The sequence below is a fragment of the Tenrec ecaudatus genome, chromosome X (genome assembly GCF_050624435.1).
Source record: "Tenrec ecaudatus isolate mTenEca1 chromosome X, mTenEca1.hap1, whole genome shotgun sequence".
Taxonomy (NCBI): domain Eukaryota; kingdom Metazoa; phylum Chordata; class Mammalia; order Afrosoricida; family Tenrecidae; genus Tenrec; species Tenrec ecaudatus.
Window position 1 is genome coordinate 55,097,613 of NC_134548.1, and position 23,786 is coordinate 55,121,398.

General features: G+C 48.7%; 1 protein-coding gene across 2 annotated transcripts in view; it reads right to left on the minus strand.

Moving 5' to 3' along the window:
* GRIPAP1 (GRIP1 associated protein 1) overlaps positions 1-23,005 on the minus strand; it is a 29,183-nt gene extending 6,178 nt beyond the window's left edge. The window contains exons 1-21 of one of the 2 annotated variants that reach the window (XM_075538705.1): positions 22,946-23,005; positions 20,709-20,775; positions 20,506-20,567; positions 18,703-18,729; positions 17,667-17,774; positions 14,112-14,262; positions 12,277-12,461; positions 12,048-12,095; positions 11,432-11,463; positions 11,163-11,210; positions 10,928-11,027; positions 9,101-9,178; positions 8,749-8,841; positions 7,856-7,990; positions 5,562-5,657; positions 5,027-5,239; positions 4,776-4,889; positions 1,803-1,880; positions 1,635-1,730; positions 1,469-1,525; positions 1,265-1,364 (exon numbers count right to left, since the gene is read on the minus strand). In XM_075538705.1, the coding sequence (XP_075394820.1) occupies positions 1,265-1,364; positions 1,469-1,525; positions 1,635-1,730; positions 1,803-1,880; positions 4,776-4,889; positions 5,027-5,239; positions 5,562-5,657; positions 7,856-7,990; positions 8,749-8,841; positions 9,101-9,178; positions 10,928-11,027; positions 11,163-11,210; positions 11,432-11,463; positions 12,048-12,095; positions 12,277-12,461; positions 14,112-14,262; positions 17,667-17,774; positions 18,703-18,729; positions 20,506-20,567; positions 20,709-20,775; positions 22,946-22,987 (1,930 nt within the window). In that variant the 5' untranslated portion in view covers positions 22,988-23,005. The remainder of the gene's footprint in view (positions 1-1,264; positions 1,365-1,468; positions 1,526-1,634; positions 1,731-1,802; positions 1,881-4,775; positions 4,890-5,026; positions 5,240-5,561; positions 5,658-7,855; positions 7,991-8,748; positions 8,842-9,100; positions 9,179-10,927; positions 11,028-11,162; positions 11,211-11,431; positions 11,464-12,047; positions 12,096-12,276; positions 12,462-14,111; positions 14,263-17,666; positions 17,775-18,702; positions 18,730-20,505; positions 20,568-20,708; positions 20,776-22,945) is intronic. The other variant, XM_075538706.1, reaches the window with a different exon arrangement.
* Positions 23,006-23,786: the final 781 nt, after the last annotated feature.

Sequence of the window (23,786 nt, forward strand, 5' to 3'; positions counted from 1 at the left end):
ACACACACCAGAAAAGAGACCAAAGCTAAGAGAATGGGAGAAAGAGACATTAGCACCCAGACAGCTGGACAGGGCAGAGCCACCCACCCACAGGCAGTGCAAAACCAAGAAAGTGACAGCAGACGGCGGAGGCCAACAGAGACCCTGGGGCTTTAACCACACGGGTCAGGGCAGAGATACAAAGAAATAAGATGGACACGTGTTCTAACGTGCTCAGAGTTAACTCTGAATTTACTGCAAAAGACAAGGAGAGCGTATGGTTTGGTGATTCTTTTATGCCTTTGTAACAAAACCAAAACAGCAAAAGACTCCTTTAAAAGGAGAGGTTATGTCAGGAGACTGAGTGCCTCGGGGAGAAATTGATTTGGTGCTATTCCGTTTTGCCACATCACTTAAAAGCTTGTGCGGCTGCTCTTGTGGCTGCTTCTTGGTGTCTGGGAAGGAGCTGACGACCAGGGCGATCCCTAGCAAGGGTCAGGGGTCAGACTGTGCCCTGAGTGGGGGTCCCCAAGGGGAAGTTGTCTCTGAGTCTGTGGCAAGGAGATATGCCCAAGCTATCACTATATTTTATTTATTCATTTAAAAGTTATTTATAGGCTGTCCCCGTCTTTAAAAATGCCAAAGCAACCAAGGTTTCGTGTGCATTGTCTGCCTTAAATAGTAGAAGAGATACAGATCGGACTAGCTGCATGATTAAACTGTCTGCTTCTAAGTTTGTCTCCTTAGTGAAAGTGGGAGGTCACAGAGGACAGGGAGCCTAGGGGTTGCCTACTGGGGGCGGAGTGGGCTGAGTCCATATTTAGAGAGTGAGAGATAATTGATGCTATTGATTTGGAAACACCGAGTGGAAATGTGTATGAAGGAGCAGTGGGGAGACAAAGGGAGGCAGAAGAAAAAAAGAGATGTGACTGAGTAAGGGAGAGAGGGAGGGAGAAGAATGAGAGGGAGGAGAAAAGAAAGAACTAGAGAAAGACAGAAGTAGATACAGAAGAAAGAGACTGAGACGGAGGAACAGGGGACACAGGGTGAACCAGAGAGAGGAAGAGAAAGACAGAAACAGGGAAGAGACAGCACAAAGGCCAGAACCCGAGAGTGCATACATACAGAGAGGGAAATGGGAAAAAGGGAGAGTCACAGAGACAAGGTCGAAGCCAGACAGAATTCAAGGGGACCAGAAGAGAAGTGCAGGAAGGAATTTTGCCCTTTGGGCCCAGCCCAGCCTCCTGGGTGCCTCTGCTCCCCACGGTCAACTACCCTCGCTCACCTGAGCGGCTCTTGCTGTTGGTGAGGATGTCCTGCAGCCGCTCCTGCAGCTTGTCTGCCCGTTTCCGCTCTAGGTGCAGCTGTCGCTTGAGGTCCTTGAGCTGTGGAGTACCAAAGAGCCAGGTGGGGAATGCGGCCGAGTGGGCTCCGAGGTGGGGCCCATGGGGCTGGGAGGGCGCGTTGCCTGGGCCCCTCCCCATCTTACTGCAGCAGTGCCCTTCTTCTCCAGGATTCGCTGTCCATCCACAGTGTCCTTCACCTCCTGGGGAAAGCAAGCACGGCCGGTGGGTGCCGGATGGTCATGTGCTGTCTGTTCTCTTGCTGCCCCCTTACTGTACGCTGAGCGGGCCTTGGGGGGAGGGGGCACTGACCTGTTTCAGGTTGTTGATGGTTTTCAGGTGGCTGTCTCGCTCCTCCTGGGCCTGCTGAAGCTGGTCTCTCACCCCCTGCAGCTCGTCCTCCTTGCCCTGCGAAGCAGTGACCTCAGGACTAGGACCCGTCACTCCCCAAAGAGAAGAGCAGCATCGTGCCACACGTACCTTCAGCGCGGCAGCATGCTGCTCCTGACATTGCTTGAGGGCTTCCTCTTGTTCTTGCTGCTGCTTCTGCAGAGATTCCTGTAAGACAATTCCCAGGTCTGGCCACACGAGACCTTATGTACATTTGGGGGTGGGGGTGGGGCGGGAGCCCTGCAGCAGGACTCCAAAGGCAGGAGAAAAACACAGCAGGGAGCGCTGCACTCTCTTAGACAGTCTGCTCACAAAAGTGCCACTGACCTATATTTGCACTGAGATTTTCTTTTGCTTTTCTTAACAACAGTACTTCCTCCATTCAAGGACGGCTCTAAGGGTTTAACTAATAGGAACTCATTTTATTTCTAGACCTTAAAACCACGGCCGTCAAGCTGATCCCACTCACAGCAACCCTATAAGAAAGCAGAAGTGCCCAGAGGGTTTCCAGGTCTGCAATCTTTTATTACTGTTATTATTATTCAATACTCTTATAGGGGACGCTTACATATCTTAGCACAATCCATCCATCCATCCATGTGTCAAGCACATTTGTACATATGCTGCCGTCATTGTTTTCAAAGCATTTTTCTTTCTACTTGAGCCCTTGGTGTCAGCTCCTCATCCACCCCCCCTCCCAGTCTCCCTCGCTGAAGAACCCTTGAGAAGTTATAGATTGCTATTTTCATATCTTACATCATCCTCTGTCACACTTCACCCACTTTGCTGTTTGTCCCCCTGGGAGGGAGTTATATGTTGATCTTTGTGGTCGATTCCCCCTTTCTCCCCCCACCTTCCCCTTATCCTCCTGGTATCTCTATTCTCATTGTTGGCCCCGAGGGGTTTATCTATCCTGGATTCCCTGTGTTGGGGGATCTTTTTTTAATTATTAAATACTTTTATTGGGGACTCTCACATCTCTTATCATAATCCACACATTCATACACTGTGTCAGCACAGTTGCACATATGCTGCCAGCATCATTTCAAAGCATTCTCTTCCCATTTGAGCCCCTGATATTAACTCTCCATTTCTTTCTCCTCCCTCTCCCGCCCTCCTTCCCCCATGAACCCTTAAGAAGTTATAGATTATTATTTTCATATCTTACATCATCCTCCATTACCCATCACCCACTTTTCCGTTGTTCATCCCCCTGGGAGAGGGTTATAGATTGATCCTTGTGATCAATTCCCCCTTTCTCGCCCCACCCTCCCCTAATCCTCCTGGCATCTCTACTTTCATTGTTGGCTCTGAGGGGTTTATCTATCCTGGATTCCCTGTGTTGCAGGCTTTTATCTGTAGCAGTGTGCAGGTTCTGGTCTAATCCTATCTGTAAGGTAGAATTGAGGTCATGATAGTGGGGAGAAGGAAGCATTAAAGAACCAAAGGAAAGTTGTGTGTTTCATCATTGCTACACTGCACCCCGACTGAGTCATCTCTTCCTTGTGACCCTTTTGTGAGGGGATGTCCAACTGTCTACAGATGGGGTTTGGGTTTCTATTCCTGTCCCCCCCTCTCCCCCAATTCGCATTGGCATGATTTTGTTCGGGGTCTTAGATATCTGATACCTGATCCCATTGACACCTCATAATCACACAGGCTGGTGTGCTTCTTCCTTGTGGGCTTTGTTGCTTCTGAGCTAGATGGCCGCTTGTTTACCTTCAAGCCTTTAAGACCTCAGACGCTATATCTTTTGATAGCCGGGCACCATCAGCTTTCTTCACTACGTTTGCTTATGCACCCATTTTGTCTTCAGCGATCGTGTCAGGGAGGTGAGCATCACAGAATGTCGGATCATTAGAACAAAGTGTTCTTGTGTTGAGGGAGTACTTGAGGCCCAATATCCATCTGCTACCTTAATTCTTAACGTAAGTACATAGATCTATTTCCCTCTCATTAAATATGAATGTCTTTACATATGCATATGTCTGTGCTTAGACCTCTATAAATGTGCTTGGAAGGGCTGCAGTCTTCATGGAAGCAGACTGCCACATCTTTCTTCCTAGAAGTGAAAAAGTGGAAGTGGCTGGTGGCTTCAAACCACCGGCCTTTTGGTTGACAGCCAAGCACTTTAAGCATTGTGCCACCAGGGTTCCTTTTACCTACTCAACAAGATGAAACCAAACTCATGGTTGTCAAGTCCATTCTGATCCATACAGCCCCTATGGACAGAGCACAGCAGAATGGCCCTGGGGAATAGAAAGCCTCATCTTTCCCCCAAGGAGTAGCTGGTGGCTTTCAACTACTGACCAAGTGGTTACCAGCTCAATGCATAAGCTCCTGATAGGTAGACAGTAGCTACTATTGTTACCTCCCTTTTATGGATATGCAAAAGGGCCACAGAGAAGTAAGGTGAATCCCCTAAGGTCATGCAAGTAGTAAGCGGCCCAAGCAGGATTCCTAATCAGGCAGACAACTGGCTCCAGAGCCTGTGCCCTTAATTGCTATGCAACACTACCTTTGATGTACTATGCATTTCCCCAAAAGTGGCAGTAAATGCTCATGATCTCAAAATTGGTATTATTACGCAATTTTTTTGACAGATGGAAGTGCCATCTTGGGAGGAAGCAATGCAGTCCTGCATGACTGACTTTGGTCTTTAAAAAAATTTTTTTATGAATTTATTGTTCGCTAAAGAAATTTTCTTTAATCGGGAATGTGGACACATTTCAATTTGCTTTATATGATGTGGGGTGGGGAATCTCCTAAAATAAGTGCTTGGTGATGGTAATAATTTTTAAATAGCCCTGTTTACTGAAGTCTTAGGGAATCATAGCTAGAAAAGAAGCCTCTCATTGAGCCACTCAATTTTCTCCCCTACTCAAAACAGGACTTGCTTGCCTGGCTTTAGACTTTGGTCTTATCCATTGGTCATCCCCTGATCACCCACTCCCTCCGGAAGGCTTCTCAGTGAGTTCCAGGCCCTGACCGCTCCTGATACTGGCTTGGAATGGGAACCCCTCCACCCCAGCCTCTGCCCTTTACCACGCACCACCAACTCACCTCAGCTTCCTTCAAGCGTCGTTCAAACCAGCCCTTAGCTCCATCCATGGAATGTACCTGAGCTTGCAGTTCTTCTACTGTCTGCTGGAGGTTCTCCATGTCCCGTGTGCGGGCCTAGGAGGGACAAGACGGTCACGGGCTGGCAGGCACAGGAATGGGTACCTCGTTTGCTCTAATCAGTGGCCCATCGGAACAGCTACGGGCCCCAGGTTGCATAGGAGAAAGGGCATCATCATGGGCTACCCACCCACCTTCTCCTCACGGATCTGTCCACGGAGCTCCTCCTCCTGCCGCTTCTTGTCTTCATGTAGCTCTCGGAGCTCACGCTCATAGCGGGCCCGCACCCCTAGCACCTCCTTCTCATGCCGGAGGAGGGCTGCTCCCAGCTCCTCCTTGTGCTGTGACTTCTCCTGCAATGTTTCCATGGCAAGCTCATCCAGCATGGCCTTCCGCTTCTCAGCACTCTGGGAGCCAGGGGGTTGGGATCGGAAGATGGCAGTCAACAGCCTGTCCCAACCCCACCTGAGCACCCACCAGCCTCTCCCTGGGCCCAAAGAGCTTGTCAGACTGTATCCTTTCCCCTCCCTCACATAACTAAGCTTCTCACCCAACCTTACCGGCTTTCTTTTCCTTCATATTCCCAGGGATTTGGCAAAGGAAGTGGTCCACCCTAGAATAGGGCAACTTTTTTCCTGTCCCATCTCCCAGGATTTGGCCACATCGTGTCCCCTGTCCCTATAGAATGGGTCAATCCCTCCCCTCCCCAGCCCCACTCGAGTGCCCCACCTTTCGAGCCTCCTGAAGGTCCTGAATCAACTGCTCCTTCTCCTGTCCTAGTTCTTGAAGTTGTTCCAGCAGCCGACTATTGGCCCGTAATGACTCCTGATAAAGGAATAGAGATGAGAAAGAACTTCCAACCCACTTTTTCTGATAGACCATCTCCATTAACCTTGTCCCCTTAAGACCCAGTGGTATACCGCGGTGGCATGCCCACTAACCACTTCCAGGCTGCTGCTGGTTTTCGCAGGTTGTGCAGTACGGCAGAGACTCCAGTTGCCCCCTAGCACTAGGACTTTTAGTTGGGTGTGTGGTTGTCTAGCTGATGTTGCTCTTGCTCCCTCACAGTTAGGTTTGGCATGTCATTAATTTCTGTATGCAGAAGTGGGGAGCATCACTTAGGTTGTGCTCTTAAAGAAAAGGGGGGAAGCTGTTCCTGTCCCCTTTCCTCCCAGGTGGCCGGGGAATTTGAGCAATCCACTTAGATCAAGAAAGAGACGTCTTTTGTTGAAGGAGGCAGAATGGCCCTGTAGAAGGGGCCTAGGTCATTGGTGATCATAAAGCCATCATCCTCTCCCTGGACAACGGAGGTGTAGTCAATTAATGTGGTCCTTTTAGCCACAATCCTCACAATCCCCATTGTGACAGATTACAGGTGTGACATAAATGCTGGCCTCTCTGGCTGTGGATAGCCTCTGCGGCACTAATAGACAGGAGTCAGATGGGATTAAGACTCCACCTTAGTAGAAGGGTGGACCTTTGTTTCCTTGGGAGGATAGTGGGCTGAAAGACAAAACCACGCCTCTATCAAAGCCACGCCTTTGTAAGAGCCATCGAAGCAGGGATACAGAAACATCCCAGCACAGCCACCCAGGAGCACGTTCGAGATCTCTGTCTGAAGTGGTGGAAACTGAGATCAGGGGCGCCAGAGGTTGGGGCACAGGGACTATGGGACTGAGCAAAGGCAAGAAAACCAGGAGACAGAACAGAGGAGTAGTGCAGAGGCTATGGGAGTGGCCCGTGAAGGACTACCTGGCTGAGAGACTGGGAACTCAGATAGACTTGGCTGCTGGCGGAGGAGAGACTCTGCTGTGCACTGATGACTGTATCCTCACTGTTTACTGATCCTGCCTGACGTGGGAGTTCTCTGGGACAATTGCAACAGTGTCTCAAACCCAACAGAGTGCAGCTCCAGGAAGGACGGCTTGGTGTCAGAATAGGGAAAGAAAGGGGGAGAGAGACGGGCAAGGTGTGGAGAGGAGGGGCAGAAGGGGGAACCGACTGTAATAAAGACACATAATAACCTCACCCCAGGGGGACGAACAACAGAAACTGTGGGGGAAGGGAGACAGTGGTCGGTGTAAGATATGAAAATAATTTATCAAGGGGTCATGGGGGGAGGTGAGGAGGGAGGGAAGAAAGAGCTGATACCAAGGGCTCAAATACAAAGTAGATGTCCCTAATAAGACGATATACATAAAAAATTTTTGAGAATGATCATGGCAACATATGTACAGATGTGCTTGACACAAGCACATGTGGATTGTGGATATGGATTGTGATAAGAGTTGTACGAGCCCTCAATAAAATGATTAAAAAATACAAAGTAGATGTTTAGAAAACAATGATGACAACACATGTACAAATATGCTTGATACAATTGATTATGGATTGTTATAAGAGCTATAAGAGCCCACAATAAAATGATCTTTTAATTTTAAAAAAGTAGGAAAGGTAGAGGGTGAAGAAGGCATGTCTTACTTCTTTCTGCCTCAGTGGCAATAGGGAAGTCAGAGGTCAGCAATATCCTGTTCCCTGTTACATGGGAAATAGCTCCATTTCTTTTCTGTTGTCGACTTGTATAGATTATTAAACTCTCAAGTGACTGGACATTTTTACACAAACAATGGGGTTTGTTGAAAGGGTCAAACTTTCCATCACATTCATTGACAAAGGCACAACCACGCCTACCAGATGAATATGTGTCAGAACAAAACAAGGAGGGCGTTAAAATCATAGACAGTTGGCAGTCCTGGGCCACCATCCATGGGCACCCTCAATACATTTCTGTCTTATCCGACCCACTGTTATTTTGGTTTCTATTATGGAAATGGGTGCCCTAACTCAGTGAAGTTGAAGAAGTTCAGGCTCATAGAAGTAAAATGACTTGTCCTAAGATACCCGTTTGCTGAGTGATTCCTAGGCTCTCCTGACACCACAATCTTGTCATGGCACCTCATGGGCAACTCCATGACTCAGCAGCAGGGAACTAGGAGAAGACAGACAAGGGTCAAAGATGTCACCTGGAGCTGGGAGTTGAGGTCATCTTTCTGTCCCATGAGGTCTTCGTACTCAGCCTGCCGCTGCTGCAACTCAGCTGCTAGCCCGGTAGTCTGTTCCCGGAGCCCATTCAGTTCTTGGGTCTTCGCTGTTTGGATCTGGAAAAAGTGGTGTTGATCGAGAGTGAAGTGCAAGAGGCCCCAGAGGCTAGGCACAGGACATGGGCCCCCTAGTTCCAGGGAATCCAAGAGTAGACGGAGAGGATAAAAAAAAAAACAGTCAGCAAAAGAGACTGTGGGAATGGATACATTGTGGTGTATTCATACAATGGGGTAGTTTCTCAGACAAACCAGGGTGTCTGACTCTAGAGGGTGTTAAAGGACAAGCAAACTTGCTCGAGGGTGAGAGCGATCAGAAAGGTGGACACTCCCGCAGTGGGCAGGAGTGACTGGGAAAATGTATCGTGGAATTTTCTAGGGTGGTGGTCACATGGGAACATGTATACACATGCACATACTCATATAGATACATATCTATGTATATGCACTTATGGGTATATATGTCACTATGAGGAAACTTCTAAAAGTTCATGGGAAAATCCCATTTTTTCCATGAACCTTTATTGCCTCCTTATCTGTATAGGTAGATGTACAGGCATACACACATGTATAATCTACTGAGCTATACACTTAGGGTTAGCATATTTCACACATTTTACTGAAAAAAAATTGGAATGCAAGAGAAGCAGAGTTGGATGATTAGAGAAAAATTGGAAATGAAATAAAAACAAAAGCAGAAGAGCATGAGGTCCAGGATCCCCCCTCCCTCCCCTACCCGCCATGAGGTGGACCAGAAATAGCAGGAGGGAGGGGTAGAGCTGGAGGAGGACTCAGCGAGGGGGCCCGGGGTCCTGTACCTGCTCCAGGGCAGCCAGGCTAGTCCTCAAGGCGCTGTTCTCAGCCAAAAGCCCTTCCATTTGTTCCTGTGCATCTGCACTCTGGATGGACACCTGGCCCCACCCATAGCAGGTGAGAGCAGGTGAGAGAGAGAGAGAGAGAGAGAGAGAGAGAGAGAGAGAGAGAGAGAGAGAGAGAGAGAGACCAGGCCCACCAGTAGCTAATAAAGCAAGCAAAGGGACAGGCACCTACATACAAGACTGGGGGGGGGCAGGATCCCTGGGGCCCTGCCTGCCTGTATACTACCCATTCACCCCCTCGGGCCCTCTTCATGCTCACCCCCACCTCCCTGGACTCACCCCTACAACGCACCTGATCTTGTAGGGCTCGCAGAGCTGCCGCATGCTCCAGGCGCTCCCCTTGCTGCTGATCTCTCAGTTCTGCCAAGCTCTGTGGGGGAAACAGAAGGCAAGGGGAGCCTATTTCAGACCTTAGCCTCCCTTGGATATGTAGACTCACACAGGCTTCCTCTGTGACCACCCAACAGCATGCCCCTAACACCCGAGGACTCAGACTAAGCAGCCACCAAAGATTTCAGCCTCACCCAGACTCCAGGTCATTACCTCTTGGGGCCTCAGACACACTCAGTCCCTTTGCTCCAGCCTTTAGTCTATCCCAACATACATCCGCTCCAGGCCCTAGTCCCTGGACACTTTAAATTCATCTAACCTCCATCTATAAGAGGTCTCAGGCTCATCCAGATTCCAGATTACTGTTCTTTGGGATTCTCAGATACTCAGGCCCTATAGCAACAGTTCTCAACCTGTGGGTCGCAAACCCTTTGGGGGTTGAGTGACCCTTTCACAGGGGTCGCCTGATTTATCACAGTAGCAAAATGACAGTTAAGAAGTAGCAACGAAAATGATTTTCTGGTTGGGGGGTCACCACAACATGAAGAACTGTATGAAAGGGCGACGGCATTAAGAAAGTAGAGAGCCACTGTCCTATAGGTTTAGACTCAATCAGCCCTCAGGACCCTAGAGTTACCCAGACTCCTGATTCCAACCCCCAAGGTTCTCAAACCCATTCAATTTCCGGGTCTCCAGCTCCCAAGAGCCTTGGGCTAATCAAATTCACAGTCCCAGACTTTGGAGGTCTCAAAGTCCTACAACCTCCTAGCTTTCAGCTCTTGGTTTTACATTGACTCTGGGGATCTTCATATAACTCCCAGATCCTTTGGGTTTCATTTTTACCTATATTCTGCCCCGAATCCTCAGAGGCACCTAGCCCACATGTTTCCAGCTCCTAGGGGCCTTAGATCCACAACTCACCACAGCCTCCATTTCAGGAGACCTATAACTTCCCCCCCTAATGGAAACACCTAGAGATTTAAACTCATCCAATCCTCAACCTTCAGGAGCCGTAGATACATCCGGATTTCTGGTGTAGTCTCAGGCTCTCCAGGTTTTTGTTTCCACCCCCAAGGTCTCAGGACAACCCAGTTCATGTGGTCCCAGTCGCTAGGTGTCTGATATCCAATCCAGCCCCCACACCCTGAGTCTCAAATGTACCCAGCCTCCTGCTTCAAGGTCTCACCTTTGGGAACCTTATAAGTACTCAACTATGTCCTCAGCCTCTGGGAATCTCAAACTTACAGGAGCCCTGGTGACATAGTGTTTATGTGTTGGGCTGCTAACTGCAAGGTCAAGCAGTTCAAAACCACCAGTTGCTCTGCAAGAGAAAGATGGGGCTTTCTACTCCATAAAGAGTTACAGTCTCAAGAACTCACAGAGGCAGTTCGACCCTGTCCTGTAGGATCGTTATGAGTCAGCACTGACTTGAAGGCTTGTGCTTGGTTCGGTAGGGTCTGGAAGTCATCCAGCCTCCAAGGATTTCAGACAATTCAAATCCTGTTTGCAACGCACACTGACAACAGATTTATCTATATTCCTGGCATACAGTCCTCAAGTCTGTTGACTCTAGGGATCTTAGATTCATACAGCAGACTCCTATCCCAACTTGAGGTATCTAGCTTCCATTTTCCTAGCTGCTTGGGGATCTAAGAAGCTTAGATCCTTAATATTTCTAACACAGGAGATTAAAAACTCCCCCATTAGCCTCTGTAAACCTCAAGCCTCCCCAAACTCTTAGCCCTGGACCCCACCCCATGGATCTCAGAAACTGCCCCCTCACCCCCACCTGATTGGCAGCCTCAAGGTCCTGCTGCAGCTTCTGGGTTCGAGCCAGCTGAGCTTTGAGATCAGCTTCCTTCCTCTGTTGTAACTCCTCAATCTTGTTCCTGGCGGGAAGAGCAGGACGAGGGCAGTTGGGCATAGTGAGCAGAGTTTGAGGGTCTATCTCCCAGTTCTGCCCCAGTGACCTTCAGTTAATTCTGGTGGGTACCGTCCCTCAACATTCCCGAGGCTGAAGTTACCTGCTGTCATTGAATAGTGTCTCTTTCTCTGTCTGCAGGCGGCAAAAACTGGACACAGAAAAATAGACAGATAGGGATCAGTCCTATGAGTTCCTTCCCTCCGGTTGTTGTTGCTAGGTGCCGTCGAGTGGTTCTGACTCATAGTGACCCACTGTGGAGGGCCTTCCTCTTGGTCATTGCCCCTCTCCTTTAGCAAGCACGATGGCCTTTTCCCTTACCTTTCACGCCTCTAAAACTAGTTCTCCCACTTAAAACAAAAAGAAAATTACCTTTCTTGTTTCCTTTTCAGTTTCTCAGAGAGCTGGAGGTGGGGGGGAGGAGGGGGAGAAGGGACAGACAAGTGATGACGATAATACTAATAAAGCCAAAATAAACTTAATGATTACCAATATTTCTTACTAATTTCCTTCTAGAAGCTAGCTCATGAATGCCTCAAAAGAATGCTGAAAAGTGAGTACTAATGGTTCTCCGAAGGGTTACATCATTTGCCTGCACATCTGGTTAATAGCAACGTGATCGCCAGCTCAAAGCCTGGCATTCATGCCCCCCAGAATGTCAACCAAAGGTTACATCATAGAATGGCTAGGTTGGGAGGCCTGCAAAGTACAGCCATGACTGGCCACCTCACCCTGGGGCCTCCGGTGTTCTACGGATGCTTTGATGACTGACTGACTGAGCAAGTAGAGTGGGCAGGAAATAAGGACAGGGTGGGATCGAAAGCCACTTTGAGATACAACTGAGTCCCTTCATTTCACAGATGAAGAAATTGCGGCTTTGAAGGGGCACTATGAATGCCCTTTCTGCCCTGTCAGGAGAAGTGTGGTAGGTGGGGAGTAGGGTGTGGAGTCATGGGAAAAAGCTCAAGAAAAATCCTGGCAGACCCACCTTAGCAAGTTCTTCTTGTAGCCTGGATGTTTCGGCCTGCTTCAAGTTCTACAGGGAAGAACCGGGTTGTTGTCAGCAAGAAGAGGAGAAAGTCTCTGACCTCCGACCTCCCTCAACCCAGTGACCCCATGGGAAGGTGATAGCATAGGCAGCTCCATGGGACCAGAGAGGGCTGGGGCATAGATTGCCCTGTCTCCCAATACCTCAGCCCCAACAAACCCAGATTCACCTCCAAGCCTTGCAGTTGTTCCCAGAGTAATCTCTTCTCTTCTTTCTCCATCTCCCATTTCAGCTCTACTTCTGACAATGGCATGGGGGCTGGGACAGTAGGAGCTGGGCCCCCTGGGAGCTCACCTTGACCCTCGGTGACATCTAGAGACCTCTCGGTCTCTTTCCCATAGCGCTCATGCAGGGCTGGTGGGTAGGACAACAAAATGTGGAGGATGAGCTAGTTTGTCAAGATCCTTGCCATACTTCAAATAGAGGATGAGCTGACCTTTGACCCTTCATGTAACCGAAACTCTTCCCCCTGTTCAGCTACAAATCAAAGGTTCAACCCCATGGATGCTTCTCACAAAACTTTTTAAGCCCACAGCCACTAAGATTCTGCATCTCATCAAATTATCCCACGCTGGTTTTCCAAGGCTCACTCCCCATGTTCCCAGGTCAGGCCCACTGTGCTCCACCCCCTGCATAAGCGGAATCTCTCCCTGCTGTTCTAAGCCCTCCAGTTCTTTCCAACTCACTGTGACCCCATGTGCGCACAGCATAACAGTTCCGTAGGATTTTCAGTGGCGTGACCTTTCAGAATTGCTTTGTAAAAAATTAATAAATCATTTTATGGGGGCTCTTAAAACTCTTAGCCACCCATCAGTTGTATCAAACACATTTGTATGTATGTTGCCATCATCATTTGCAAGATATTTTCTTTCTGCTTGAGCCCTTGGTATCAGCTCCTCTCTTTTTCCTCTCCCTCCCCCACATTCTCACCCTCATGGACTCCTGATAAATTATAAATCATTATTTTCATATCTGACACTGTCCGCTGTCTCCCTTCATCCACATTTCTGTCATTCCCCTAGGGGGCTATATGTCAATCACTGTAGTCGGTTCCCTCTTTCTCCCCCTTCTCCCCCACCTTCCCCCTACCCTCATGGTTTCGCTACTTCCATTACTGTTCCTGAGGCGGTTATCTGTCCTGGATTCCATGTGTTGAGAGCGCTTATCTGTACCAGTGTATATGCACCGGTCTAGCTGGATTTGTAAAGTAGAACTGGGGTCATGATAGTGGGGGGAGGAAGCATTAAGGAACTAGAGGAATGTGTGTTTTGTCGGTGCTATGCTGCACCCTGGCTGACTCATTCCTTCCTTGTGACCCTTCTGTGAGGGAATGTCCAATTGTCTACAGATGGGATTTGGGTCTCCTCTCCAACCCCCGTCATTTGCTTGTTTTGGGTCTTCTGATGCCTGATACCTGATCCCATCAACACCTCATGATCACACAGGCTGGTGTGTTTCTTCCGTTGTGGGCTGGTTGCTTCTTAGTTAGATGGCCGCTTGTTTAACAGAATGGCTCTGAAAATCACCTAATTCCCTACCCATACTCTACCATGCCTCCCTCCTGACCACTGAAACACCACCTCTTTCCCCACAAGTCCTCACACCAGAACCCTGTGACACACTCCCAAGCTTGCTTTCAGCTTTCACCCTAGACCCTACTTCCCGAGGTTCCTCCATTCACCTTCTCCACTTCGTAAATATGTCCTTTTCGATGTTCCACTGGCCAATCTCTTAATATTTACTATGTGCCAGGCACAGAATTAAACGCAGAATGACACTATCTCTCATCTCTACTACAATTTGCTCTGTTGCCCTACTGAACTTTGGCCCAGAGAGTTGAAATGGCTTCTCCAAAGTCACACACTGGTTCATGCTTGGGCCAAGCCTGATTCTGAAGCTCCTCCCTTCCTCTGGGGGTGGAGGTCAGGGTGGGGGGCAGCGGGCATGCCCCCTTGAGCTATTCAAGTCCTGAGGTCCCCGCCTCCCCAGAGGGCCTTGGAGCACCTGCCACATTCTTCTGCAAGGCTGTGTTCTCTGCTTGCAGTCTCAGCAGCTCCCCGTCCACGAGGCTCCCGGCTTGGGCAGCCCCTTCCCTGGCAGCCCCATCCTTCAGTTGCTGGTTCTCCCACTCAAGCTGTTCCATCTGGCTGCAGAGCTGAGCAGAGAAGAGGAGGGAGTCAGCACAACCGTCTCACAAGCCTACACACCACTCGGCACACTTCCTTTCCACCGTAAGCCTGGCAGACGGGTGCTGGCGCTAGCCTCCCTTTATGAGTAAGGGCACTGAAGGGCAGAGGTGGTAAGCAACTCCAAATTCACACACCTGGTCAGTGACAGGGTGAAAGAGGAGAAGGATACGGAGAACAACATCCCCTTCACCCTCTCCCAACTTCAAAGACCTCAGGCTGCTCTGTGAGTTCCCTCGACAAGACATCACAGATAGGCCCATCACTAGCCCAGCACTGTGGAGAGGCTTATGTCCCGCACTCTCGGCTCAGGGACAGAGCCCTCTTAGCCCAGGTACCATCAACAGCTCTCAGGGGGTTTCTAGGATCAGTATTGCTGACAGCCTTTGGCCTGGGAAAGGTGGATAATACAAAGACACCTAAAAGCGGCCCCGCTGAGCTCCTGACTCACGACAGCCCTGAGAAGTTCCCGAATCTCCATGTGCACCCGAGAACACTAAGGCCGACAGAGAATGTTTACTTTATTGCCTGGGATAGTTCTCTACCAAGAACACTATTCCTTTCTTCCAGCTCTTTTGTGACTAGCTTCTTTGCGGACTTCAAGACTGCAAAGACTCAAGACCCTGCTCAACTGTCTTCCCGATTACCTCACTCAGCTTGTTTCCATTTTACCTAGTGTTGAACACAAGGAAGATGCATGCTGGGTTACACATTGCACTGCTAACCACTGTGCCAGCAGTTTGGTCCCACCAGCTGGTCAGCAGGAGAGGGATGAGACCATCTCCTCCTGTAAAGAACTACAGCCCCAGAAAACCCAAGGAGCGACTCCGCTCTGCTCCAAAGGGTTGCTCTGAGTCAGAGTTGACTCGATGGTAGTTGGTTCAGGTTTGGTTAGCACGATGGAATTGTATTTTCCAACATAAGATTACAAGCACAGATTCTAAACTCAGGCTGCTTGGACGTGGACTTCGACTCTGCCGCTTACTAGCTATGTGACCTTGGAACAGATGACTTAATTTCACGGAGGCTCCATTTTTCCACATGTTAAGTGTTGTCAACTGCCATCAAGTCAGCAGCGGATGCATGGCAACTCCAAAACACTCCAACGGATCTGGGCCCTCCCCGTGATTGGTTGGAAACGGAACTATTGTGTTCCATAGGGTTTTCACTGGGTAATTTTTCAAAAGTAGATCGCCAGGCCTTTCTTCCTAGTTAGATTTAGTCTAGAAGCTAGCTGAAACTTGTTAAGCATCATAGCAATGTGCAAGCCTTCACTTAAAGAGAGGTGACGGTTGAGAAGGGAACCCTAGACTCCTGCATGGAAGGCACAAATTCTTCCACCGAATCATCAATGCCCACTCATCTGTTAAACAGTGATACAAATAAAAATGAACTATCTTACAGGATGAAACAAATTACATATGCAAAGTACTTCAAACAAGCCCTGGCACACAGTAACTGCTACATAAATTTTAGCTATCATCATGAGCTGGAATCAACTTGGCGGCAGCAGATCTGGATTTTCATTTATCACTACGATTGCTAGTTGGTTTATGTTTGTTTGTTTGTCACTATGGTATTGTCCCATAGAATGAAAGCTACCTGAGAGTGAGGACCATTCTGTGCAATTTACAACTGCATTTCCAAAACCGAGAACACAGTGTGTGCTTATTGACTATTTAATGACGGCATAACTGAGCTGAAATGTCTTGGCAAACAAGTGCTTGGGCCAGGACTTGAACTCAGGTCTCCCAAGAAGCACTTCCGGTGCCTGAAAGCAGGAGAAGAGAGAATATGAAGGTCTCTATACCTGATTCAGTGCCTGGCAAAAGGGAACCAACTGGTTACTGCCAAATCCATTCTACCATTCATGGTGATCTCATGTGTGTCAGAGTAGAATTGTGCTCCATAGAGTTTTCCAACAGCTGTTGTTTCAGAAATAAGTTGCCAGGCCTTTCTTCTGAGGTACCTCTTGGTGGGCTCTAGCCACCAACCATTTGATAGCAGATGAAATGCATTCATTAACTGTTTGGACTATCCAGGGGGTCGTGGCACCGAGGGTGTGTGCCAGGAAAAATAAGCTAAATTTAGGGATTAATGTGTGCCCCTGTCCTGCCCCACCCCACAAGAAGCATGACACCATCGAATCTGGCGGCAGCGGGGAGTAAGTAAGATGGTAAGGGCAGCTGTGACATGAGCACCAGGAGCTCTCAACTCTAATGGACAGGGAAACACACAGAAAGGTACAGCTTAAGGAATGATGTGGTGAGACTTGTGGGTTAGAAGAACCCTTGTGGCATGGACTGTTAGTAGAAGCTGTGAGTGAGAAGACCAGAGAAGAATGGAGCGTGTAGGAGGTGGTAAAGGCAGAGGCAGGACAGGACCCCTGCCTGGATAAATATAAAACTTCCTAAAAGTCAAGACATGCTTTAGAGGGGAAACAACTTAATAAAGGGGTATTAGTAGCTGATACTGTGCGGTCCTGCTCTAAGTGATTGGTACACATTTACAACGTAATCCTCACACAAGTCTTTTAAAGCATGTTCTGTTATTAGCATCATTTCCATTTTAAACATTTAGAAACCACGAAACAGGTAGGCGAAGTCAATTGCTTAAGGTTACAGTTTATGAAAGGCATAGCTAAGATTTTTTTTATCTAGGTTTTCTGGCTCCAGAGTCCTCTCAGCGACTCCTTGCTACACTGCTTCTCTTGTACCTATTTGTTTATTTATGCTTTGTGTGTGTCTTTTTTTCAAGATCTGCTGTTCTATATTCTAAGGTGTCGCTGTGAATTCACTATTTTTATTGCCAGGAGTATTTCCCCATCCCCCTGAGACCCTACTAAGACCTTGGGAAGATGACGAACGAAAGATTCAGAAGGTAGATAAGGGACCCAAAGTCTCCAATTGTCCAGGAGGTTGAGAAACTACCTGGACACAGAAGTCAGTATTATCTGGCTCAGGAAGAATCGTCTAAAACGAAGCAGAATCCCAGGATCATGTCAGATAAATGTGGAGGAAAAGAGAAGTAGCTCAAGCATCTTTCTATCCCACATTAAGTGCAAGAACTTGACCTAAGACCCCCTCCTAGGAATCTATAGCATTGGCCCCAAATCATACAAAAATGAGACTTGAAGCTCAAAGAAAATGAGTCACTTGGCCAGGAGCCACCTGACCTCATGGCTTGAAGCCTTCTAATTCCAGCAGAGAGAGTGGTCCCACCTGTCAAATCCCTGCCCCCTAGGAGCAACCCAGGAAAGGTTTCAGCACCACGGACAGTGGTCCCATCCCAGCCTCTGCCCAGCCCATTTTCGGCTGCCCTTTGGTTTCAGCTCAGGTGACCCCTAGCCCTTGGCTACCCATGGCACCATCACCTTGCTGAACTCAGCCATAAGCGTGCTATTCTGCAAACGGAAGTCCTCCTCCTGGCTGTGCAGCTTGGCCTGCAGCATCTCATTTTCACTCAGCAGTCCTTCGACTTCCTGTAGTGGCAAGTACACATGAGCCAGGGTTCCAACTAGGGTAGAAAGTGTGGGGAAGTGGGAAAAGGAATGGCGACAAGGTAGAAAAAGACATGGGGTAAGGGAAGGACAAAGGGTTCAGAGGGGAATGAAGTGGGGGGGGCAAAGGGTGCAGATGCGGAAATGAAGAGGCGAGGGGAAAAAGAGTGACAGAGGAAAGAATGCAGGAGTGACAAAGAGGAGAGGTCACCATGGAATGCAATGAGACAGAGGAAGGTGGAAAGAAAGAAGAGAGGGAGAGGGGATCAGGGGAAAGGGGGGAGAGAGAGAGGAAGAAGAGCAGAGAGCAATAAGGGTGGAGATAAGAAGAGGGAGTGATGGGGAGGAGAGGGATAGAAATGGAATCGAAAAAGTATAGAGAGATGGAGAGAAGGGATGTGGAGGGAGAGGGGAATAAAGGGCAGAGAGATATTAGCCAAGAGAGAACAGACTAAAGAGAGAAGAGAAGGATTACAAACATAAATGAGTTAGGAAGAGATCGAAGAGGGGAGGGGAGGGGGAGAAAGAAAGAGATAAGAGAAACGATGACAGAAATAGAAACGAAGATGGAGGAGAAACAAAAAGAAGGTTGGAAAGAGAAACAAGAGACACATAGAGAGGGGTTCTGAGAAGAAGAGAGAATGAAAATTACAAAGAGCGACGCAGAGAGCGAGAGAGTGATAGTGAGCCAGTAACAGTAATTAGAGGGATTGGCAGCGAGGTGGTGAGACAGACAGAGAGACAGACACACACACACATACACACACACACACAGAGAGAGAGAGAGGGAGGGAGAGAGAGAGAGAGAGAGAGAGAGAGAGAGAGAGAGAGAGAAAGCAAACTCAGCATAAAGAGAGCTTAGCAAACAGACAGTCTCCCAGACACACTCAGCCACCATGTGGATTCTTACCTGAGCTTTCTTGCTCTTGCTCAGTGCCTAAAGGGCAGGGGATTGAAAAAGAGACACAAGAAACAGGGTATAGAGATAATTATGACAACGGGGGGCGGGGGAATGTTGATAGGTGTTGAAAGATGAAAGTCTTCAATCACAGAACTTGTGTGATGATTTGGGGCCCAAAGGAATGATGGGAGAAATGAATACATGAACAAGTGATGGAAAGGGAATTCTGCCTTGGTGCCCCCAACCAACCCCCAAACCCCCCTTACTGCCATCAAGTCAATTTTGACTCAGCCACCCTATAGGACAGGGTAGAACTGCCCATGTGGGTTTCTGAGACTGCAACTCTGTACAGGAGTAGAAAGCCTCACCTTTTCCTATGGAGCAGCTTGTAGTTTCGAACTGCTGACCTTGCAGTTAGTTAGCAGCCCAATGGGTAACCACTATGACACCAGGGTTCCTCCTCTGGAAACCCAGCACACAGAAATCATATTTTGCTCTAATTTCTTAAGGTCCTTAATGGATTAGATCTGGACTCAGAAATGGTGACTTCATTGCTACATCTGTCCAAATAATCTATCTGGATCCCTTCCCTCCTATGCAATCTGGAAACTGTTGCTCCCCTGCTGTCCAGCCAACAGCATGGCTAGACTTAAGGAATCAGTTATTTTCCCAGAGAGAAGCCCAGCTTTCCTGATAGTGAGATTTTCTGTATTGTTTGATTCAACAAATATTTATTGAGCACATACTACATTGTACCACACATGGGGGCAGAGCAGTGATGAAAGGAGACAAAGAGCAGCCTTGAAAGGTCATTATAGGTTATGTTCACGGTCATCTACAGGATCTGAGAGGTAAGGAACCTAGTCTTGAACAATTGAGCAGGCATACCTAAAAATATTGCCAGTTCAGTTCCAGACCGCTGCAATAAGGTGAGTATCACAGCAAAGGGAGTCACATAAATGTTTTGATTTCCCGGTGCATATGAAGTTACATTTACACGATGCTATAGCCTACTAGGGAGGAAAACGGGGCTTTCTATTCCTCTAAGGAGCTCCAGGCTCAGAAACCCACAGGGGCAGTCCGACTCACAGGGTTGCTGTGAGTCGGAATCGACTCGATGGCTGTGAGTTGGGGAGTCTACTAAGTGCGCAACAGCATTATAAAAAGGTTGATAAGACCGTGAGAAGTACCAAACTGTGACATGAAGTGAGCCCATGCTGTTAGGAAAAATGGCACCAATATAGTTGGTTGACACAGGGTTTATACAAACCATTCATTTCGTGCAAACGCACTCCTTCCCGAGGACAATACCACGGAGCAACACAAAACGAGGTGTGCCTCTACCTGGCCAGGGCTGGAAGGTCGGAACACAAGGCAGGAAGACGAGTGGACGGTGGGGCAGATTCAAGGATGATTTACTGGTAGATTTGACCATTTAAGTAGTAGCCCTGGTGGCACAGTGGTTATGAGTTAGGCTGTTAATCACAAGGTCATTTCAGTCTTGGAAACTCACAGGGGCCAGGTCTACCCTATTTTATAGGGTGACTATGAGTTGGCATTAACTCGATGGTAGTGAGTTTGGGGTTTTGGTTCTTGCTCATTTAACTAGAAGTCCGTGCATGAGAATGGCTAAATGAAATTTTGAATGAATTAAAATTCATCAAGAGATTAAGCAGAGTTAGGGCAACTTTCCATGTGATTTTGTTAAATGACGGCATGAAACAGCATGCAACCGTAGGCCTGGCTCAGTGTGGGTGCTCAATGCAGAAAGAAATGAGTCAGATGGGGAGAGGGGATGATGGAGGGAAGTACCTTCTGAGCTTTGGCGAACTCCTTATCCAGGTAGGCGACCTTCTGTCGAAGGCTGGTGAGCTCTAGTGACGGGAAAGCAGAGAGTACCAGCCCCAGTCAGTGGCAAGGAACTGAAAGGTCCCTCTACTGGGCCTATGAGCATAAAACCCTTGGCCGATGTCCCCCCAGAGCTACCCTCATCGAATGAGACGCCCTTGGCTCACCAACACCATTCTTTCGGAGTTCATCTGAAAGCTGATAGTTGTTTGTCCGGAGTTCCAGGAGCTGAGCCTTTGGGAGAAGCAGGGAAGGAAAAAGATTTGAGTCAGGAATGTCCTTCTACTTGGGCCATGAGGAAATTAAGCCTGGGGATCCCACGAACCCTGCTACTCTCCATGTGTCTCTCTAGCCACTCCATCCAGACCTATGCACACTGTATCCTAAATGAGGTCCTCCGCCTTCAGCTCATGTTCTATCTTCTTCAACTCCAATGTATAATAACCCTGGCCAGGTTCATTCCTCCAGCTTCCTGCTGCCTCCAACTCTGCTCCAATTCACTCTATACTCAGGGCTATCCCAGAGTGTTTGCTAATGGTCCATGTTCGCCCAGTCAAGGTCTTGCTCATGTTCATTCTGTAGCTCTCCATGTCCATATCATAAAATTCCTCTTCCTTTTCTTCCTCTTTGCACAATAAGTGCTGTTCTTTGTCAGGAGTGAGTGTTATGCATCCTCCTGATCAGATCTCGAGGCCCTGAGGGTGAGTGGGGGCAAGGGACTATTGTCGTCTTTCCCAAAGCAAGATGGCTTGGCATTTCCCTGCTCAACCATCACCAAATCAGAGAGCTGCCCTCCCCTCAACCCACGAAAAACAAATCCAGGCCTCCTCCACAAATCAAAGGAGAGAGAAATACAGGCTACTCAAATCAGTACATCTCTCCCTACTAGACTTGAAGGCTCTGGGGTCAGTTCTTTCCAGACCCACTGTCCCTTACTCTAGCAGGACCTTCCTCTCCTCGGCCCTCTCATAGCACCAGTACCCTTGGCGGTGGTTCAAGGCTTGAGAGCCTGGTTTCTAGAAAATCTTCCCTTCCCCTGTGCTCTCCGGGGTCCAGTGATCTAGCTCCTGCAGTTTGGGTCCAGTTGGAATGCCCAGACCCTCTGCACAACCTTAGAGTGCCCCCCTCCATCAGACTCCAATAGTTTTCCCTCACTCATGGCCCCAGGATTGATCTTCTTCACTCAAGGGTCCTCCATGCCCCTCAAACTCTTCCCAGTTCCAATGGGACAGAATTGCTCCCTTTGGGAGTCTCTCCTTCACAAGGCCTTGTGTGGGCCAGCTGGATTACTTTTACCCACTTAAGACTCTCCCCCTCATAGATTACATGACCCAATGGTTTTACCCTTAGAGTCCCTCACAAGAAAGACAACTGGAAGGTCTCCTATAAAGATCCATGGGGGTGGGGGTGTTGAGAAATAAAGATCCATGGAATTACCCTTCTTTACTATGAGTTCCTCCTTCTCCCGACAGGAGGAGAAACTCAGGGTTTTCCTGCTTGCGGTCCAAGTGCTTTCCTCTCTTCTCTTAGTCTCCCCATATAGTCAATTCAATAACCACATCCAATGAAAAACTTCCTCAACAAGGGCCTCCTCCCTCAACAAGGGCCTCCTCCCGGTAAGTACTATGCTACCCTTCATCCCCTCTGGGGGCATTCGTCCCCTACCCCCGCCTGTGGGGGGGGGAGGGGAAGAGTCATGTGGTCAGGGTAGCACCTCAAGGTGCTTCCCAAAGAGTTCTGTAATTTCCCCTAAATGAGATCCAAAGGCGAAACTTTTGCATCCCCTCTGGTCCTCCCCCCAAATAAGACTAATGGTATTATCCATTCAGAACCTTCATCGCAGGCCTAATGAGATAACCCCAGATCGATCCACTACCAGCACTCACACAGGGTCTCCACCTACCAAGAACAATTACAGCCCCTGGGGCCTGTCCCCGCGCCCGTGACATAGTGGTATCTCCCAGAAAACTGTCCACCTCCCATCGGCTAATGGTACTGCCCTTTGAAGGGCTCCCCCATCGTGACGCAAACGATGCAATGCCCGCTTCCTTCCTCTCTAAATTAAAATGGTTTCGCCCTCCAGGGATGTCCTTCCTTCAAAGCCCAACATAGCCCGATCATGGTGCCCCTCACTCGAGCCCAGAGGTTTTGTCCCTTCTAGGCCCGAGGAAGGTCTCTCCCACTCAAGAGCGGTCCCTCCGTCCAGGGCTAACTAAATTCAATCCTTTAGAACCCAATGGAATCTCCGAATGCAAAAGTCTCACGGCTCCGAGCCTCCGCTTTCCTTCTCCACATCAATCCCATGGAGAAGGTTCGTTCCAACCAAGCCCCTTCGCAGAGCTAGTGGCACGACCTTTCTCTACTCCGCCCCCTAGTCCGGTGGTCTCTCCCCTGCAAGCGGCACCTGCATTCGCTGAAACTCCTCCTCGGACAGAGCTTGCGCCATGTTCCTCCCCCCCCCACCCCCCCCCAACAGCTTTCTGCGCAGACGCAAATCCGGTCTCCTGTCAGGCTGAGGATCGGACCAAACCACTGGCCAACAATGGAGGAGGTCGGGCCCAATCCGGAAGCTCAGCAGTTTGGAGAAGAGGAGAAGAGAACAAAATTAACGAGTCAGGTGCATTGTAATGGAATGTTTGGCAAGAATCTAGGTCACCTTGTCCAGCTTTTGAACTCACTTAGTCTGTTCGTTGTGGTGCGACATTATGGCATCCCTGTCTGATGAGTGGACTCGCCAACAGGGAAGTATGCGCCGACAGAAAATCGCCCCGCCGAGCTACTCCTTTAATGAGAATAGGTGACAGAATAGCCAAAGAACAGAAAGCGGAAGCTTTGTGTTCTTTCATTCGGCCCTCCTCCGAGTGACCCCAAAGAAGATCCCGGGGCTTCTGAAACGCTTGGCTTTCCTCCCCTCCCCCCCAAATTAACGCTGACTTTGTTAACATCTTGTTTCCATCAGGTAAAGGACCTAGCCACCACTAAATCTAAAATCCCAGAGAGAAAAGAGTGCCCGTGAAACAAACGAAAAAGCTTCATTTTAAGAATCAAAATGGTAAAACTCCAGGAACTTCAAATAAGTGTTGAAATGTATGATAACCCTCTCATAGCTTTCCTGCCCTCTCGGTGACCGCCACTACTGAAGCAGTAGACTTTCATTTAGGGGAGAAAACCGAACTAGGGACAACATTTCTGTCACAGGGTAATCCCGTTTCCTTTATCTTTACGGGTGCGTTTGTGTGGTGGTT